The 20,961-nt window shown below is 47.7% G+C and overlaps 1 protein-coding gene across 12 annotated transcripts in view; it reads left to right on the top strand.

Annotated features, from left to right (window-relative positions):
* CELF6 (CUGBP Elav-like family member 6) overlaps positions 1-20,961 on the top strand; it is a 181,214-nt gene that overhangs the window by 115,451 nt on the left and 44,802 nt on the right. For all 12 annotated transcript variants that reach the window (XR_014541667.1, XR_014541668.1, XM_083586712.1 and 9 more), the window contains one exon: positions 9,595-9,643. Coding sequence is in view for 10 of the 12 variants with exons in the window: in XM_083586712.1 (XP_083442838.1) it covers positions 9,595-9,643 (49 nt within the window). In the remaining 2 variants the exon portion in view is untranslated. The remainder of the gene's footprint in view (positions 1-9,594; positions 9,644-20,961) is intronic.

Below are 20,961 nucleotides of genomic sequence, written 5' to 3'. Positions count from 1 at the left end.
ATATCATTTGCAAACTGAAAGCAACAGCAGCAGCAAATACCAATTGTATCTGCTGGATTGATCTCCGTGCCAGACATGGGACAAATAAGCAAACAGCAATTTCCACTCCCATTTATGTTTTCAACAGAATTCTCTGGCCTCCCTACTCTAGGGGCATGCTCACCCCCACAAAATTCTGGGCTGAATTCTCTAATCCAGTAGTCCTATTTTGCATCTGGCTCTGGTTGGTGGACTTTGGGGTTCTAGATAACAATGGCAGCCACCACCACAAACCCGTGAGCATGACATCTGTCTTAGGAGGCCAGAGATGGGTCTGTTTGGTAGAGTTGTGCCTCGGATCTGTACTTAATCTTGTTAATCAATATGTTATGTTACTGACACCGGTAAGAATCCTAAAATCAGCATCCAGGGTCCAACACATGAGCACCACCCAGGCTCCACACCCCAAGAGGCACAAGCAAAAATAGGCAGGCAAAGAAAAATGGCAGGCTTTGCCCATCAGAGTGAGATGGAGGAAACAAGCAAACTGGACCACTAGAACACAAGAGAGAAACAAATCATTAAAAGTCCCTAACTTTATTTTTTGAAATGTCATTTTCCTTAGAGTCGCCCAGTGTCTCAGGCTTCTATTGGAAGGTCCTCTGTTTGAAGGACTGTCCTGTCCAAGTATGGTTTCAAGCACCCTTCCCTGAGTGGTGGGACTTTGGATGGTGTTGGGTTGACTCCCATCAGGCCCAGCTATCATAGCTGACTGAGAAGGATGATGGGAGTTGTGGTTCAGCTGCATCTGGAGGGCACCATTGGGGAAAGTTGGCTTAAAGAGAAGGAACACTCTGAGAGGAGAGGAGGGGGCTTGACGCTCCCCATCAGCAGTTGGACCCTGGACAGCAGACTGAGAAGGCACACAGGTCACCTGGGCTTCTGCGTTATGGCGAGAAGTATTGTATTTCTACTTACACGACAGTTACTTTCTAAATTTGCATTTATATACATAAATTAACCCATGCAAATTTCATGCAAATCTGCATCTTTTTAAATCTTTTATTTAATTCTTCTCATACTTTAGCAATGTATTCCCCCTTTGGGAGGTGGAGTATGGCATTAGCAGCAGTCTGAAACGACTGGTAGAAAACATTAGGAACAAACTTGTAAATAGTAAACTAAAATAGAGTACCCAAAACAACCATTTTTTAAAAAAAAGATTACACAGCTTCTTCGTTCAGTATATCTTCATCTTGTAGAGTGTTTGCATTATCTATGTTAAATCTTTTAAAAGACCGAATGGTGTTGGGAAAAGAGAACAGTGTGAGTCTCTTGTTGTGGCCATAAGTGCAGTCACATAGAAGCTAACTCTAACTGGACCAATTGCTTTTCTCCATATAAAGCAGTGGTGGGATATATCCTGATTTGCAGACCTGAATTCTCCCTGTGCTTTAGTGTGCTGTCTTGTGTTGCTAAAGGGCTGCCGGGCTGCCTCATCCTCCTGGGGACTATATCTTGCTGCCAATGTAATCTCTGTCAACAGGATTTGGAAAATATCCTCTGGGAACACAAGAGCTGGAGAAACAAACACAGAGAGAAATAATTATTACTGATTAACCATTAGCTACATCTCCACATGGTGCTCTACTTGCATAAGTGTGCCAGGGAGAGGGTGGGGGAGATCCCAGGTAGGGGTTTTGCCCTCCCCTTCCCCAAGCACACACATATAGCTTGAGCCACAAGAGGGGCTGCCCCCTCTCTTGACATCTTTTGCTGACAGGCGGTGTTGCCTGGTCTCCATTGAGGCTGATGGAGTGGGAAGCAGGGAGCCCAAAAAGTAAGTTGCACCAGAGACAACTACAGGCACAGCCAACTAGTTCTAAGGGTGCTGCACCCCTCTGTCCAGCTGGGGTTGGCTGAGTGCACATCGGGAGTGATGAGGCAGCTCTCAACTTACCCTAACAGACAGGCCTGCACTGTGACAGGGGAAAGAAAATCTCACTGGGCCTAACTTTCTGTGGGGCATCAACTCAGGGCAGTTATAGAACAGGAAGGGATTGAGACCATGAGGGTGGTGGAGGGTGGTCCATTGGGGTGAATGAGACATTGCCTCACCAACCTCAGCCAGCCTTCAGCCAGCCCTTGCTTGCCTGACTTGCAACCAATCCAAGGGGTAGCCATGACTTCCATCTTCCTCCTCCTGAGTCTCAATGTTGCCCCTTGCAGAACTCAGCAGGGAGGAGGATTGAGGGGGGCAAAACTATATCCAGTTCGCTCTGCCTATCATTGGTTCTGGTGCCACCAGTGGGCATTGCTTCCTTCGCTCAGTGGCGTGGCATCCTTTGCTGGCACCCGGGGCATGCATGTGCACGTAGGTACATGCACCAGGCAGGACCAGGGGCTGGGCACACAGAGGGTTCATGGGCCAGCTGGCCCACCCACGCAAGGGAGAGCCCAGCCATCCAACATGGCCCTTGGCAAGCCCTTGGGGCAGCCATTCAGTGAGGGGGCCAGGGGCACAGCGGCAAGGCAAGGCGAAGCTCTGGGGCCCAGAGATTCCAGTGGCAGGCAGGGCAGGGATCCCTGTGTGTGGGCGCCTGGCTTGTGCTCCGTCTAAATGCGCCCAGGGCTACGGCCCTCTGCTATGCCCCTGGGCACCACCTACTGCCATTGCATGAGGGATACTCCCAACCTCCCTTTCAAGAAAATAGCCTGCTACTGGTACATGATGGGAAAGAGCACACTCTGAACCAGTGGGGTTTTTTGTACTGGCCAGTAGGCCTTACTGATCGCCAGAACTTGGGGGCTAAGCTGGGCTTGGTAAACCAGAGCCTTTTCTAGCTTGAGATGCCAAAATGTTGTTTTTGTAAGGTTTTCAAAACATAGTGAGGGGGGGGGATTTGTCTACAGTTTGTACAGTGGTACCTCAGGTTACAGATGCTTCAGGTTATAGACGCTTCAGGTTACAGACTCTGCTAACCTTGAAATAGTACCTCAGGTTAAGAACTTTGCTTCAGGATGAGAACAGAAATCGCACAGCGGCGGAGTGGTGGCAGCAGGAGGCCTAATTAGCTAAAGTGATACCTCAGGCTAAGAACAGTTTCAGGTTAAGAACGGACCTCCAGAACGAATTAAGTTCTTAACCCGAGGTACCACTGTATGTGTTTGGTTTAGGCTCTTTTTATTTTTTTCAGAAGGAATGAAAGAAATGGAAATTGAGGTGGGAAATTAAATTACTCTTGTGTTTACTTGACTCTTGGTACAAAACATGGCAATATCCTTTGGGCTCAGCAGGCTGCCCTGATGATATTGCACAGATATATAAAAAAAAGTTTGTAGCAAAGCAGTTGGGGGACATTTAATATTATTCTGGTCTCACGGTGAGAAAAACTAGGAATCTGTTTTCAATGTGGCCTCACCTCTGAAAATCTTGTCCCACCCCCAGCTTTAACAGATCTTGGGGTGGGATGGGGGGCAAGTGTGTGTGTTTTTGTTGGTTGTTTTCACACCCCAGATTCTTACGGTGATTCCAGGTCAGTGTTTTGCATGCCCTGACCCCTACATAATGGGTCTTGATGAGTTCATGTCTTTCTCGACTGCTTCCCAGGAAATGCTCATCCATTATGCTGCCTGGGTGTGTAAAAGTGTCCTTTCCCTCCCTGACATGGGGAGAGGGCTTGACATATAATCTTGCCACACACAAACACACGAGTGCCGGTCGGTGGACAGAGGGAGGGGTGATGCAGGGACACACACGCCCCAGTGTGCGGGGGCCACCTTAGCACTCTGAATGCTCCCTGGCCGAGGAGCAGCGGTGGCAGGAGACAGGCTGGAGCCCGCCCTCGTAAAAGCTCCCCTCGGTGTCAGTTTGACTAATTTGCTCGTCTTATCGCTGGCAGGATCCGACGTGCCCATCGCAGGCACAGGGCCATAAAACTAATGTAGTGAGGAGGCAGGCCGCGAAATGATAGATACGGCCCGTCGCTTGGAACAAGCATTAGCTTTATGAGCCAGGGGTAATTGAAAGGAAATATTTGTCATTGGTCTCTGGCGGACGAGAAGTTTGCAGCAAACTTTGCGGCGACTGCCTCTGTTGGTCGGTTTGCCCACCATCCCGGTGCGCAGGGACACAGGGTGTTAAGAGGCAGTAGTTACTGGGGAGTGGGGCAAGTTGGTCTCCACTTGCTATCCTGGGCTTCGCTCCTTCTTTGTTCCTTCAGGAACAATCAACCCCCCTAATGGCAAGCTCAGGTGAGGTGGGCCCACAGAACTGCAGCCAGAACGGGGCCACTGAGAAACAAAAGTGGGGTACTGGCATAGCCTGGGAAACTCCGAAGTTTGCTAAACTACAAAAACAAAAAACCTGCAAAGTGGCGTGGGGAGAAAGTCCCAGAACAGCTGAATTAATACTGAGCATGCTCAGTGGCCTGAAATGTTGTGCATCTGTTGTGGCGGGTGGGGGACAGAAAACTGGGGTAGTGGCACAATAGGGGACTCTGGAAGAGGGTGTGGCTTGCTGACTGGCAGAAACAATGAACTGGGTAACTCCACGCTGCAACGTTTCATTGCCAGCCTCACTTGTATAGCAGTTTTGGCAGAGGTCATGCATGTGTCTTGTTTAGAATGAGCCCTAAAGGTAAAGGTAAAGGGACCCCTGACCGTTAGGTCCAGTCGTGGCTGACTCTGGGGTTGCAGCACTCATCTCGCTTTATTGGCTGAGGGAGCCGACGTACAGCTTCCGGGTTATGTGGCCAGCATGACTAAGCCGCTTCTGGCAAACCAGAGCAGCGCATGGAAACACCCTTTACCTTCCCGCCGGAGCAATACCTATTTATCTACTTGCACTTTGAGGTGCTTTCGAACTGCTAGGTTGGCAGGAGCAGGGACCGAGCAACGGGAGCTCACCATGTCGCGGGGATTCGAACCGCCGACCTTCTGATCGGCAAGTCCTAGGCTCTGTGGTTTAACCCACAGCGCCACCCGCGTCCCTGAGAATGAGCCCTACCTAGCCCTAAATAAGGGGTGGGGTTCCTCCACCCACAAGCCAATCTTTGCCCACCAGACAGTCCAGATTGACTCGCGAGTCCAGTTTTCTGCAGAAACAGGCCCACCTGCCCATCAACAGATGTCAGCAGGATTTCCTCTCTATTCACCAGTATGAGGATTAAAGCCTGTTCCCTTCTCCTTTAAACAAGAGGGGGCCACTCACTGCTATCGCTCACCCGTTTAGAGGAGAAGCAGAACAAAGGTGCCCTTTGAAGATGCCTCACCCCTTTAAGGGAGCAATGTATGTTGGCAGTGTGTGGGGAGGACTCTTCTACCTCCACTGCTGTCCATTCACTCACTTACAGGAGCAGGGAGCCTGTTTCAAAGGGTGCTTTTGCAAAGCGCTTTAAGTCCATCTCTGCACTCTTATCTGAGTCTCCATAGGCTCAGACAGAAGTGCAGGCACTGGCTGAAAGCTGCAAAGCACTGTCTGAAGCAGCCTAAACACCACAAGGAGGGGGGCTGCTTCAAAGAGAGCTTTGCAGCTTTAAGACAGTTCCCTTGCTCCCAACAAGAGTGTAGATTCTGTCTTAAAATGCTTTGCAAAAGTGCTATTTGAAGCAGCCTCTCCACTCCTTCTTTAAGCACCTGGGAAGCAGTTTGGGGTCTGATACAGGCACAATTGAGCTGTCTTAAACCCTTTGGAAGTTTCCCTGTGTCGCCGTTTAAATCTCCGACATCTGAGCTTTAAGGGGGAGTGTGGGGAGATCTCCCCACCTATCAGTCATTTGATATCATAATGACATAATACGATTGACCCCACTCACCTGTCAAATTTGGTCCTCAGGGCCGAACCTGAGAGTGCTGTGGCCAGTGGAGCCAAAAAGGTGACCTCCCTAAATAAATATCTGTTTATTTCATTAAGGATCATTAGCTCAACCCAACAGGTATTTGTGTGTGTGTGTGTGTGTGTGTGTGTGTGTGTGTGTGTGTGTGCATAGACCCTCAGGGCAGGGTCTAACAGTATTCAACAGTTTTTTTAAAAAAAATAATATGAGAAAAGAACACTGCTAACAGCAGATAATATATTCTGTTAACAAATACTGCTACCAAGAAAGCAAGAAATAGAGATGTTAATTTAGCACTGCCACAGCCTGCCCAAATCCCTGCCAGAAAAGCTGTGTTAAGGCTGCAATCCTAAACAAGCTGGAAAAGGAACACAGCGAGACTTTCTTCCAAGTTGCCCTGCCTTGATTCATCCTGTAAATGCTGGAGACAATAGCAAGATTTCACCTTTTCTTTCTTGGTATTTTATTTGTATCTTTTTAAAAAAGACCTCAAGCCCCACAAGTTTCCCAAGCATAGGGTGGGTGGCACTGTAAACAAACCTCACACATTCGCAAACCTCGTCCCCACATGTGGGGTCAATAGTACACGTTTCTGTAGTGCAAGGGTCACTCGGATCACATCCTAACCATAACATTTAAACCATACCACTTTAAGAGTCATGGCTCCCCCCCCCACAAAGGATCCTGGGAAGTGTAGTTTGTTTAGAGTCTCCTAACAACTTTCAGCATCCTCAGCAACCTACAGTTCCCAGGATTCTTTGGGAGGAAGCCATGGCCCTTGAAGTGGTATGAAAGTGCTTTAAACGTATGTCGCGGGTGTGATCTGTGTTACCCATTATTGATCACTGTGGGCATGTTGAATTTTGCAACTTTCACATCCCAAAAATGAGGGGTTCCAAAATGTTGCAACATGACTTGGGAATCCAAAAGATATTTGGGTTCAATTAATATAATTTAGTTATGCCTAGTAAGTAAAACGTGTCAAATTGCATAGAAATTGTTAAGAATGATCACAAAGTACTTACAATTATTATTATTATTATTATTATTATTATTATTATTATTATTATTATTATTATTAATTATATTATTATTATTATTATTAAGCATTACCTGACATTTTCAGAAGGCATTTCTTCATCAGACTTAGACTTACCAAGTTAAATGTTGTCCAGTCACAAAATAATAGCAATTTTCTTATTCCTCACACCCTAAAACATATTTTTAAGACCCACCTCACAGAAGAAATTTGCAAAAATTAGGTTTCACTCCCTAAAATGAGAAGGCCTAACTCTGTGTACAGACGAGAATTTCTTGCATCTGACGTATGTGTGGACCTAGAATCAGAGCAAGAACCAAACCAGGCTGTGCCCAGGCACTATGCCATTTATGGCTCATGGTTGCATTGCATAAACAAGCAAACAGAAGAATTGATTTAGCTATAGGGACCTCTTAAGGAAGGAGAACAAACATCCTTTTACTGCCAATAGTTCCTGGTTTCTAGATGCTGCAGGCGTCTTATCACAAATTTACCTTTGCACGCTCACTTGGAAATCCAAAGGCAAACAGAAGCTATACACGTGGTTGAGTTCCTGGTCCCCTAGAAGATTCAAATGGCATCTGAATCTTCAGGATGGCCGATCCAGATGACTTGCAGCTTTTCCCTGCAGAAGTTCCCCTGCAGAGAGCTCTGCAAGTTGGGGATGTATGCAGTTGCAATATTTGTGTGTGTCCCCGCGTGTCCAGCGAGGCAGTCGGGGGTGGGGGTGCAGAGATGAATGATTGGATACATCAGCATCCTTTCATCTGTCATCCTGATGAGGCAAAGGAGCTTTAATCGACTTTAATAGCCATCAAATGGCATCAACAACTTCTCCTAATACGCAAATCAATTAGCAAGATTGATTGGCAGGAGGAGAGTGGTCAGGTGGCTCTGGGAGGCAAGGAAGGAGGGCTGCAGCCGTTTTGGAAAATCCAGAGCGATGGAGAAGACTTTGGAAACAACACTGTTGGTGTGCTGTGGTGCCCTGGGGACTTGTGCAGGCATTCCTGTTACTCCTCGTTTGCCGATGTAACTGCTGCATTCCTCTTTTTTTCGTTCGCTGCAATCCTGTCTCCTTAGTCTGCGGCTTAGAATGGACAAGTGGGAGCCTGCAACAAAATGTTGCACTGGTGTCATGCTGTTCGGCATTCCAGCTAGGCACCCATGCCCTTTCCCCGAATACACCGCTCCATTTTCCCCACTCCACGTAACTCTGTAGTTCCCATCTATGGCTGCTGCTGCTGCTGTGATAATGATATCTGGGTACATGCAAAGGCAGGCTCCGGCGGATGGAGGAGATGAGACCATCCGACGGTCAAGAAGGCATATACCGCAAGTGCCATAGAGAAAAATGAGGGGTGGATGGGGTTCATCAACCTGAGAAGGTAGCCCATGTAGGAGAAGGAAAACTCTGATCCGCCATTGTGGGATATCTTCAGGAGAAGAAAAGACAAAAGAGTAAACCCTACACATACCGTATTTTTCGCTCTATAAGACGCACCCGATCATAAGACGCACCTAGTTTTAGAAACAAGGAAAAAAATGTTCTCTCCCTCTCTGCGCACCTAGAACAAGAAAAAAAATGTTCTCTCCCTCTCTGCGCAGCGTCTCTCCAGCAAAGTGGGAGGAGAAACGGAAGGGGCTCCGTTTCTCCTCCCACTTCGCTGAAGGGGTGCTGCACAGAGAGGGAAAGCTGCGCAGCGGCTCTCCAGCGAACCAAAGCCAGGAGAGCAAGAGGGATCGATCCCTCTTGCTCTCCTGGCTTCAGCGAAAGCTGCGCAGCCTGCATTCACTCCAGAAGACACACACACATTTCCCCTTACTTTTTAGGAGGGGGAAAGTGCATCTTATAGAGCGAAAAATACAGGACCTGGAGGGAAGTTCCTAAGACTGTTTGACGGCACCTTGCATGCCTCCTTCTGGCAATATCTGCCGCCAAACTGTTTGCTCTGCTTTCCTTTGGACCACGTCAGCAAGGCCAAGGGGGGTGGGTCTTGTTGTCTGAACAGCCCAGGACCTCCATACACACTATCCAGGCTTGCGCCCTGGGGAGGTCACTTCATTGCTGCTAACACAGCGGTTTGACTTCACCCCCAGAGGCACACTCCATTGTCTCTCGAGAAACCTCTTGTGGAAGAATGGCCTCAGATGGTGATTGCAGGGTCCAGGCTGGTTCATATGGGGAGAGGTGGTCCTTGAGATATTGCGATCCTGAGCCATGTAAGGCTTTATAAGTGAAAACCAGCACTTTGAATTGGGACCAGAAACTAATTGGCAGCCAGTGCAGTCACACCAGGATCAGTGTAGTATAATTAAACCATCTTGCCCCAGTAAGATTGCTAAATTCTGCACCAGCTGAAGTTTTCAAATGGTCTTTATAGGCAGCACTGTGTATAATGCATTGCAATAATCTAACCTAGAGACTACTAGAGCATTGTCAGCAGTTGTTAGGCTACCCTTGCCCAGACAGGGGTGCAGCTGGGCCACTAACCCAAGCTGGTGGAAGACGCTCTGTGCCACCGAGACCACCTGAGCCTCAAGAGACAAGCTGTGTGCCTTCTCCTTTACAGGGACTGTAACCCCACCAAGAGCAGGCAACCTCCCATCCCTTTCATTTTGAGCATCCCTCTGATTGCTTCCGCCGAATCACTAGCCTTCTGACTAACCAGCTAAGCTGATTTGAGGAGTACTGGATGGCTAGACTCTAACCAAGGGTGCCTGTGTTTTGTTTGACAGATGAACCGCCCAATCCAAGTGAAGCCAGCAGACAGCGAGGGCCGAGGAGGTAGGTTGCTCTTCATTTTCAACCCATTCATCCATGCTTGACTAACTAACCCTGAGGATCTATTTAGTGTCTCGCCTGGGAGCACAGTTGCACCACCACCCGGTAACGGCCAAGCAGACACTTCTAGCACTGCAGCTGCACTGTGCCAAAATCCCCTCTGCTTTGCCCTTTCCCCTCTCAGTCAGCGGCAGAGATGTGAGGTGTTCGGAAGTGGAGAGGTCAGTGCAGCCCCACCGACCACCATCTCCTCATTAAAATGAGTGAACAGGATGAAGGTCCATTAATTTAAATAAATCTCTCCTGAATAAAACCACCTTTTTGTTCTTTCTGGGTTTTAGTGTTTTGTTTTGTTAATTTAAGCTGCATTTTCCGTCTCTGTTTTCTTTTTGTGCATCCACCTTGGGGGCCCTTATTACAGCTTAGATAATAAAACGTTTAATTTAAACAAATAAATACCATACACAGAATATAGATGCTTTTCTTGCTAAGGTTGATGCTCCAGCCGGCACCCTTTACCTCATCTGCTCCGGCTAACACACTCTAAAATTTCACCTGCCTTTTAATGTGGTTTGCCCCTTCCCCCAAAGTGGCTTTTCCTGTTATTCATCTCTCTCCCAAAAGTGGCTTCTCAAGAAAGGATTCTGAGAGGTTTGCTGATGTAAACAGATTGCTGACATGGGCTTCCTGTTTCCAAGGCTCTTGGCTTGGTGCTTGCAGCTATAGCTCAGCTGGCAGATCATGAGGCTCTTAAACTTAGGGCCGTGGGTTCGAGTCCTGCATTGGGCAAAATATTCCTGCCTTGCAGGGGGTTCCAAATGCTGCAATTCTGTGATTCTATTATCCTTTGCTCTCTTATTGTGGTAGTACTTCAGCCATGAGGGCTGCATCCAGCATAGCCAATGGGAAGACAGGAAGAGGCAGCAGGACACTGTCATTGGATGGGGTGAACCTTGAGGGATGGATGGGAACATGTGATTGATAGCTGGATTTGTTTCATGCCTCGCTGCACCTTCTAGTTAGGCACACATTTTTGGATGCCACAGATACTTTCTTCAAAAAATACACAGCGTTCATAACACAGAGAGGCTCGTGAGGCAGTCTTTCTGTTAATGAAAATATTGATGATCATAGCACAGTCCTGCACAATCTACTCCGTGCATTTAAAGCACATGACTTCCCCCAAAGAATCATGGGAACTGCAGCCTGTTAAGGGAGCTGAGAATTGTGGGAAGTCATGCGCTGTAACTGTGCATCGTATGTGCTTTAAATGCATGCTGTGGATCACAGTGGTGCATCAACTTTATATATAAGAAAGAAAATCGGAATGCTGTGCCATGGATAGGGATACAGCCACCTGCATGCATAATGCAGATTTTGCATATTTGCATGCTTTTTTTCTTATTTTGCATAATGTATTCTGATTCTGCTAGTCACAGGGAGGGACGAGGAACAGCACAAGGCACTGAAACTCCACCCCTTCCCCTGAGCAACCAAAAACAGTCAGCTGCCCATTGGGCTTTTTGCATTTAGCAGATTTGCATTCTATCAAGCCTCTCTTCCAATCCATAGGGGCCGGCAGCTAAGCGGCTAGCTTAAAACAATCAAAAGCTGGGAGTCTTGTGACAATGGATTTTGTACGTAATACCACGGTTTGCACCTTTTCTAGTCTCGTGTGGAACTGCGGACTAACGATAATGAGAGCCAGCGTGGCCTAATGGTTAGAGTTTTGGACTAGGACCTCACAGGGTTGTTGTGAGAATAAAACAGAGAGAGAGAGGAGAAATGTTTGTGCTACCTTGAGCTCTGTAGAGAAAAAGTGGGGTGCAAACGTTACAATAAATAAATAACCTTGCTTACATAAACAAATGAAGTCCGCCCCTTGGCAGGTTTTCTGTCCATCTGGCTCTCCTTTGTAAAGGTAAAAGTAAAGGGACCCCTGACCATTAGGTCCAGTCGCGGCCGACTCTGGGATTGCGGCACTCATCTCGCTTTATTAGCCAAGGGAGCCAGCGTACAGCTTCCGGGTCATGTGGCCAGCATGACTAAGCCGCTTCTGGCGAACCAGAGCAGCACACGGAAACGCCTTTTACCTTCCCGCCGGAGCGATACCTATTTATCTACTTGCACTTTGACGTGCTTTCGAACTGCTAGGTTGGCAGGAGCAGGGACCGAGCAACGGGAGCGCACCCCGTCGCAGGGATTCGAACCGCTGACCTTCTGATCGGCAAGTCCTAGACTCTGTGGTTTCACCCACAGTGCCACCCATATCCCTTTTGCAGTAGTTATAGGCCATCTAAATAACATTGCTCACAAACATAAAACCATCATAGAACTGTAGAGCTGGGAGGGACCATGAGGGTCATCTAGTCCAACCCCATGCATTGCAAGAATGTTTTCCCAATGTGGGATTCGAACTCATGACCCTGAGTTTAAGAGTCTCATGCTAGCTCAGTCGGTAGAAGCATGAGACTCTTAATCTCAGGGTTGTGGGTTCACGTCTCTCATGGGGCAAAAATAAATAAATCCTGCATTGCAGGGAGTTGGACTAGAGAACCCTTGTGGTTCTTTCCATTTCTACAATGATATGTGCCTATGCTAAGACACATTATTAAAACACAGTATCATAAAACAACAAATGACAACATTAAAAAATATATTGCAGTGAGCACGTTTTACAGCTTACCAGGGCAGGCAGGGAGGAACCTCATTTAAACAGTATTTTGAAACACCAAGATCAAAGTTTCTTGAATGGCCTGGGAGAATTTTCTTTTTAAAAGTCTTCACCTGGTAATGCGAGAAGGACATAGCAGAGGAGCCAAGATGGCAACACCAAGGATGCCCTCCTCCTGGGTATCTGTTCATTTAACTTTGCTTAGCCTCAGGGGTCCTTTTGTTTCCCCTCCCAGCCAGCCACATGTTCTCAGTTTGAGACATTTCGGTGCTGCGAGAGCCCCATCTGAGCCTGGACGTCTCAACCACATCAACCCCTTTCTTTCTCTGGCTGATCTCATTACAGGCTGGGCTGGGGCCAATGCTGGGATCTTAAAGGCCACTGCTCTGATGCTGCCTTGCGGTGGCTCTGTCACTCCTGCCTGCAGTTAGACCCGATTCCTCCCCTCGAAATGTCAGGCAGCCGTGGATTATTGCATTTGAGGCGCAGCACAAGTCGAGATAAAGCGCCCTGGGAATCAATGAGGAGCTGGCCTCAGCCTGGTTCCCCATTGATTGATTAACCTGTTCCTGCATCAAGCACAATTACTCCTGGGGTGGCAGGGGCAAGAGCCAGTCAGCTGCTGTGAAACTTCCTCTGACACCCCCAGGTAGAGGATGCTTGGAGAGGCAGCTTCTGTGCCTTTCCTCTGTGAGTTTGTGACAAAAGCCTGGCTATATCTTGTGGCAGGCAGTCATCAAGATTTGTTCTTCCACCTTTCGTGGTGGTTTGCCTGCTTTGTCTACATTTCGTCACCCTCGCACCTACGGGAACGCCTCTCCTGGTATGCCCCGCGGAGGACCTTAAGGTCCACAAATAACACTTTGGAGGTCCTGAGCCACAAGGAGGTTATATTGATCTCAACTAGGGCCAGGGCCTTTTCAGTACTGGCCCCGGCTTGGTGGAACGCTCTGTCACAAGAGACTAGGGTCCTGCGGGACTTGACATCTTTCCACACAGCCTGCAAGACAGAGCTGTTCTGCCTGGCCTTTGGTTTGGACTCAGTCTGACCCTTATGTTTCCCTCCCCTTATGGTTTTGATTTATGGCCTAGTATTAAAATGAGGCTGCATTTTAAATTGTATTATAACCTGTATTTTATTAAGCTGGTTTTTTGTTTGTTTGTTTCCCCCCCCCCCCCACTATGTTTTATTGTAATTTTATTGGTGTTAACTGCCCTGAGCCCGGTTCTGGCCGGGGAGGGCTGGGTATAAATAAAAATTTATTGTATTATTATTTGGTCCCATTGAGTTCTGTTTTCTCCTAAGCTGTTCCAGGAGATGGGCCTCAGCATGCAGAGAACAGAAAAGTATAATGGAGAAGTTTTAGGCCTTTCCTGTCTCTGAGCTCCAGGGCAGGCCACACAAGGTTATGTCCAGAGCAATTTTTAAGCTGGAACTTGCTAGAACTCAGTTCCAGCACTTCTCAGGTGGGTTCCACTGCCATTATAAGAGAACAAGGGAGGCGTTCATGATGAGTTCTGGCCCCTCTTTTTCTAGAAGAATAACACTGGTTATGCTCTTATCAAATTGGTCTTATTCTCGAGGCAATTAGTTGGGGTTTTTATGTAAAAAAAGGGGAGGATGAGGACATGGGCATAGCCAGGATTTATTTTAGGGGGGGGGACAGGCATTATGTTGGAGGGGGCAGAACCAAGTTATCTGTGACACAATTGGTCAGTTAAGTATTTCTATTTCTTTACTTGATTGGGGGGGTAGCTGTGCGCCCTTGCACTCCCCTGGCTACACCCATGGATGGAGAACCTGTGGCCCCCCAGATGTTGGATTCCAGCCTCCAGGAGCTCCCGTCCACATGGCCAATGGTCAGAGAAGATGTGAGCTACAGTCCAATGAGATCAGGAGAGCCACAGGTTCCCCATCTCTGATTCAGAATACGTATATCCTGCTCTCAAGGCATCTTACAAAAGATTTGCACAATGCAACACAGACTGGGCACAGTTACAGTGAGAGAAATAAACATGCTGTCCACATGGTTACTCCACTGACATTTCCTGCCTGCTTTCCCTGGTGTGACCCTTCAGCCTCCACCTAGTAGACAGCAGAGCCTACTGATGGCCTCTGTGGCAGCAAAGCTACTTAAATAACACAGGCGGTGCCCAGAGAGAAAATAAATCCTGACAACACTTTACTGAGGAAACTGATCCAAAACAGTATATAATTTGAGAAGAAAGGAACCTAGAGTTTTTTTCTTTCCTTGTACATACCGTATTTTTCGCTCCATAAGATGCACCTGACCATAAGATGCACCTAGTTTTTAGAGGAGGAAAACAAGAAAAAAATATTCTGAACGAAACAGTGAATGTATGATTTGTGTGGTTCATGCTGTGGCCACAGACATGACATGTGATTTGACGGTGAGTTTGGGGTAGCCCAATGCAAAAATCCTGAGGATCCATGTGGATCCGTGCTTTGTAACCACATTTTTGCACCATTGCGGCCCCACGAAACAGTGGATGCGTGATTTTTTTTGGTGCAGGCTGTAGCCATGGACATGTTATGTGATCTGATGGAGAATTTGGGGTGACCCAAGGGAAAAATCCTGAGGATCCATGTGCTTTTACCTCCCCCCTCCCAGGCAGCCTCCTTTATCTCTAGAGTCCCTTATTCCCTCCCGATCCCTTGCCGATCAGCTGCTCAGCAGCTTTGTTTCAACACCCCTTCCCTCTTTCTAAAAAAAACAAACAAGATCTGCTTTTTGCCCCTGGGCAATTTGGCTCCAGGGACCATGCATTCGCTCCATAAGACGCAGAGACATTTCCCCTTACTTTCTGGGAGGAAAAAAGTGTGTCTTATGGAGTGAAAAATACGGTAATAGGAATACATTCAACCAAACATCATAGCATGTGTAACCTCTCTAGAGATCATGCCACTGTGCCTGCTTACTCAGTAGCATCCTCCTCCTCTTGGCTAGTTAAGTTTAACACTAACAGGATTAACCCTTCAGTTACAAACCGAATGATCCTTGCTGCTGCAGTTCCAACAGCCTGAGGCAAGGGAGTGGGGGCTGAGCAGCTTTCCCTCGCTGGCACTTGGCAGTTGCCAGGCAGTAGCTCCCTCTGAGGGCTTCTGAGGCAAGAGGGGAGGCCAACCAAGCAGCTGGAACTCTTGACAGCCAATGATTAGGGATGCTTGAGGAATTTTATTTCTGCAAAGTGACCTAATCTGCACCTCCTCAACGAATGTGTGGTTCAGAACTTAATTATCCATTGCACTTCACTCTTCTCTTCCTTTTGTGGTACTGTTCTCAAAAAAAGAAAAAAAAAGAAACCCAAAAAACACCATTCCAAAATGTATTTTTAAAAATACATATTTTAGGATAAAATGCATTTGGAAGTGCATGCACTGAGATAAAATACATCTTTAAATGTGAACATAGGGTTTTGCAAATGAACAATGTCAAACCAGAATTGATGATCTCCTTCTACTGTATTACAGTGTCCTTTCATACTGTATTACAGTGTGGTACACTGGTTTGACAGCCACGGACCGGAAGTCTCTACAGAGGGTGGCGAATACAGCACACGACATCATGGGCTATCCTCAGAGTTTGCTAGATGACATCGCGGGAGACCGCTACCTCAGGAGAGCGAGGGAAATTCTTAGGGCCTACTCACACCCTGGCCAGCACTTCTTTAATCTCCTACCTTCAGGCAGGAGGTACAGAAGTATAGTCAGCTGCACCAACAGCTTAAAGAACAGTTTTTATCCGTGGGCTCTTGGGCTGCTGAATGGGAAAAAAAAATAGTGGTGTAATTGACTTCTGACAAGCACACAGAGCATGAACAAGACTGAGTGTAGGGGGTGGGGTTCGTTTAATTTCACTGCACACAGGTGGTGTAGTGACAATCAAGGTTTATTTATTTTATTTCTTATTTATTTAACATAAGAAAGAAGAGCCTGCAGGATCAGGCCAGTGAGCCTTCCAGCCTAGCATCCTGTTCTTACACGGGCCAAAAATCTGCAAGCACAGGCACCCTCTCCCCTCCTGTGGTCTTCCAGAGCAGAGCCATTGTGGCTGGTGGCCATCGATAGCCTTCTCTCTGTGAATTTGTCTAGTCCTCTTTTAAAGCCAACGGGCATTCAGAGTGTGTTGCTTCCAACCATGAGACAGAGTGTAGCTGTCGTAGTTTGTAGCCACTGATAGCTTGATCCTCCCTGAATCTATCCACTCCTCTTTGGTTGGTGGAAATTGCTGCCTCCTGTGGGAGTGAGTTCCACAGGTTAACTGCATGCTGTGTGCCAAAGTTCCATGTCCCGCAGTTCCTCAGTGATTTAGGTATTTAGAATTATGGGCTAAAACAGGCCACAACTTTATTGATTACAGATGTGAGCAATTTGGCTTAAGATTTGGGTGAAGCCCGGCTATATCTCGACTCCCACCTGTCTGCAGGGAGTCAAATTAAGAGTAAACCACCAGAAGGGGGAGCCCTATGACTGATATCAAATAGGGACACCTCAAGGGGTCCCCATTAGGGTCGTGGCATGACCCTGGCCCATGACCCTGGGCTTCGGACAGGATCTACACCCCCAGATCTCTTTAACAGGATACCCTTAATGAGGAGGGGCAGGCTGAGGCTACAACCTCACCTCCATTAAACAAAGGCTTAAAGGTAAAGGGACCCCTGACCATTAGGTCCAGTCGTAGCCAACTCTGGGGTTGCGGCGCTCATCTCACTATATTGGCCAAGGGAGCCGTTGTACAGCTTCCGGGTCATGTGGCCAGCATGACTAAGCCGCTTCTGGCAAACCAGAGCAGTGCACAGAAATGCCGTTTACCTTCCCGCCGGAGTGGTACCTATTTATCTACTTGCACTTTGTGCTTTCAAACTGCTAGGTTGGCAGGAGCTGGGACTGAGCAATGGGAGCTCACCCTGTCACAGGGATTCAAACCGCCGACCTTCTGATCGGCTAATCCTAGGCTCTGTAGTTTAAATCACAGAGCCACTCCCGTCCCCCCGTGCCTAACCTTGTAATGTTGTGACGATCTCTACAAGGTAGGCAGAAACCAAGTGGCAGGTGCCAATCTACCAAGTGGAAAAAATCCTACCCGGCCCGAACAACAAGGCGGCTGACATTTGTCCATAGCAAGGTCATGCATACCAAAGTTTAGAAAGTGGGTGCGTGGGCTGGGAGATCCAGCGAGGAGGCAAGAGAAGGAAGCCACTGGCTGCGCCACAGTTTAAAACACCCGCAGCTACCCCCACCGGCATAGATTGGCTGAGCGGGGATGACGCGGTCGGGGCAGGCATAGAAGGGGGCATCAATCCCCCATCCCCGAGCCAGGTCACCGCGAGGGCCCGGGTGCCCGGCCACAACGCCGCCCACCACAAAGGTGAGCAGTCTTGTTATGAATCTTCTAATAGCCAGCTTCACTGGGTGCCCACGAGCTCTGGAGATATGCGAGAGGGAGATGATGGCCATGTTCCACCTCCACTATCCAAGGCGGTAATGCTTTCGAATGCCACTTGCTGGATTCTGCAGGAAGGGAGAGTGCTGATGTGCTCAAGCTTTTCTTGAGGGTTTCCCATAGGCATTTGGTTGGACACTGTGAGAACAGGGTGAGGGACTAGATAGGCCACTGTCCTGATCTAGCAGGGCTCTTACATTCCTATGGTCTTCATAAAAAGGTAAAGGTAAAGGTACCCCTGCCCGTACGGGCCAGTCTTGCCAGACTCTAGGGTTGTGCGCCCATCTCACTCAAGAGGCCGGGGGCCAGCGCTGTCCGCAGACACTTCCGGGTCACGTGGCCAGCGTAACATCGCTGCTCTGGCAAGCCAGAGCCGCACACAGAAATGCCGTTTACCTTCCCGCAAGTAAGTGGTCCCTACTTATCTACTTGCACTTTGACGTGCTTTCGAACTGCTAGGTTGGCAGGCGCTGGGACCAAGCAACGGGAGCGCACCCCGCCACGGGGATTCGAACCGCCGACCGTTCAATCGGCAAGCCCTAGGCGCTGAGGCTTTTACCCACAGCGCCACCCGCGTCCCGTGTATGGTCTTCATAGAATCCTAGAATTGTAGAGTTGGAAGGGACCCTGAGGGTCATCCAGTCCAACCCCCTGCATTGCAGGGATATGCAGCTGTCCCGTAAGGGCATCGAATCTGCAGCCTTGGCGTTACCAGTACCATGTTCTAGCCAACTGAGCTATCCAGGCTTCTTCTTCTCTTTTAAAAAAGCCCTAAATAAAGATTGAAGAGCAGCAGTGAAACCAATTACAAAGAGACCCCACACAGTTTTGCTAATGGCATGTGGTAGGACAGAGTTGAGGAAAGCATGATACAGAGAATAGAAAACCATTCAATTGAACAACTGCTGGATTATCAACAAAGGCTTAACAGCAACGCTTGAAGCAACACACTGGGACCACCAGCATTGTACATCCAAAGACATTGTCCTCAATATGGCTTGGTGCTATGTTCAAATTTGACTCCTTTTATGGATACCTTTCATGTTGTTTAGTCATTTAGTCGTGTCCATCTCTTCGTGACCCCATGGACCAGAGCACGCCAGGCACTCCTGTCTTCCACTGCCTCCCGCAATTTGGTCAAACTCATGTTAGCAGCTTTGAGAACACTGTCCAACCATCTCTTCCTCTGTCGTCCCCTTCTCCTGTGCCCTCAATCTTTCCCAACACCAGGGTCTTTTCCAGGGAGTCTTCTCTTCTCATGAGGTGGCCAAGGTATTGGAGCCTCAGTTTCAGGATCTGTCCTGCCAGTGAGCACTCAGGGCTAATTTCCTTAAGAATGGATAGGTTTGATCTTCTTGCAGTCCATGGGACTCTCAAGAGTCTCCTCCAGCACCATAATTCAAAAGCATCCATTCTTCGGCAATCAGCCTTCTTTATGATCCAGGTCTCACTTCCATACATCACGACTGGGAAAACCATGGCTTTAACTATACGGACCTTTGTTGGCAAGGTGACGTCTCTGGTTTTTCAGATGCTGTCTAGGTTTGTCATTGCTTTTCTCCCAAGAAGCAGGCGTCTTTTAATTTCGTGACTGCTGTCACCATCTGCAGTGATCATGGAGCCCAAGAAAGTACCTTTCATACCTGGTTGTATTTCTAGACAGAGATTTCTACTGACCACATTTAAACTACTCCTTTTGGCACCTGGTTGTGGGTGTTTGTTTGTTGTCGTTTTTTTCCGGAAAGGATCTTCATAAGTGATGGGCACCGAAAGGAAGGTGTAAAATGTCATGACAACTGCCGTAACTGGGTCAGGAAAACAATGATGTCCCTTCTGGTACAGCACCAGCCGTAGCCCATCAATGATAGAAGCCCAGCTCTGCTGGTTCTTCCTCCTTTGCCGGTTTCGGGCATCTTCACCAGCGCAAAGCACATGGAATTGTAACAGGAGCTTAGGTAAATAGTGTATGAAGAGGAAAAAGAAAATAGCCATTCAAAGCAACTTATCAAGCTGCATTAGAGAAAGCATGCACTTCATGGTTTATAAAGCAGTGAACATTTGAGCAATTAAACTCAGCTTGTGAAAAGGGCCTAGACTATAGAATGTTTTGATGCATTTGCCTTGCCGAAGCCAAGCAAGTCTGGCCTGGGGTAGGGCCTGGGTGGGAGGCCACATGGAAAACTTTCTGTACCATTGTAATAAAAAGTGAACCATGAAGCAGAGTAGAACATTGGGGGGTGGCCCTCACACTGTGCTGCCCTGGTTCTCATGGCCTCATTGACTCAGAACCCGATGAAACCATTCAGATGCTGAGTCCCTGCTAGAGGCTCTCAATATCCTTTGCAAACTACAGTTCACTGGACTCTTTGCAGTGTTGGAAGCCATGACTGTTAAAGTGTTAGAACAGTGCTTTAAACGTGTGCTGTTGGTGTGGCCAAAGTATATGGTATGCAAGTGATTTTGACAGCTGAGACAGAAAATAATCTCTCCTCTTCTCTGAAACTAAAAATACAATAATATAAAATTTAAAAATCAGTGCTTTTGTTAAGTCAAAAGGGTGCCAGTATCCCCAGACAAAAGCACTGTGAATAACTAACACTTTGTTGTCCTTTCATGACACCCAAAACCTGCCGTCTGAGGCAAGCCGTCTCACTTTGTCCAAGGGTAGGGCCAGCCTTCCAGCATCCCAGGTATGCACTTTACTAGGGTTGCCGTACATCCAGAATTTCCCAGACATATCTGGAATACTGTACTCAGAAGCAGCGTCCGGATGGAAATCGTAAAAATGCCCAGGGAAATCTGGATGTATGGCAGCCCATGTTGGCAGTGTCGTTTTTGGCGATTTTCCTTAAAATTAGCTCAACAACTTTGGGCAAAACTTTAAAAAGCTCAATTAATTTGCCCCCCACCGCTGCCCAAAAAGCTGTTTGAAATATGGCAAGCCTAACTTTACAGGGTTGAGATGCACCTGTTGCTCTTTCTTTCAGCCATCTTTTCATCCCAGAGGAACTTTGCAGAGTAGAGCAGGAATTTGGGTTTTTTGAACCAGAGCTGTGAGCAACACCCTCTGGTTATTTATCTCCCTCCATCTCTGAATCAGCCCTTCCCATAGAAGGAGGAGGACACGTACACACAAATGAGCACACATTCTGCTTTCCCAAGTGATAGCCAGTAAAAAGTAA

This window comes from Podarcis filfolensis (assembly GCF_964270895.1).
Source record: "Podarcis filfolensis genome assembly, chromosome: 14".
Classification (NCBI taxonomy): domain Eukaryota; kingdom Metazoa; phylum Chordata; class Lepidosauria; order Squamata; family Lacertidae; genus Podarcis; species Podarcis filfolensis.
This window is presented reverse-complemented; position numbering and strand designations above follow the sequence as displayed.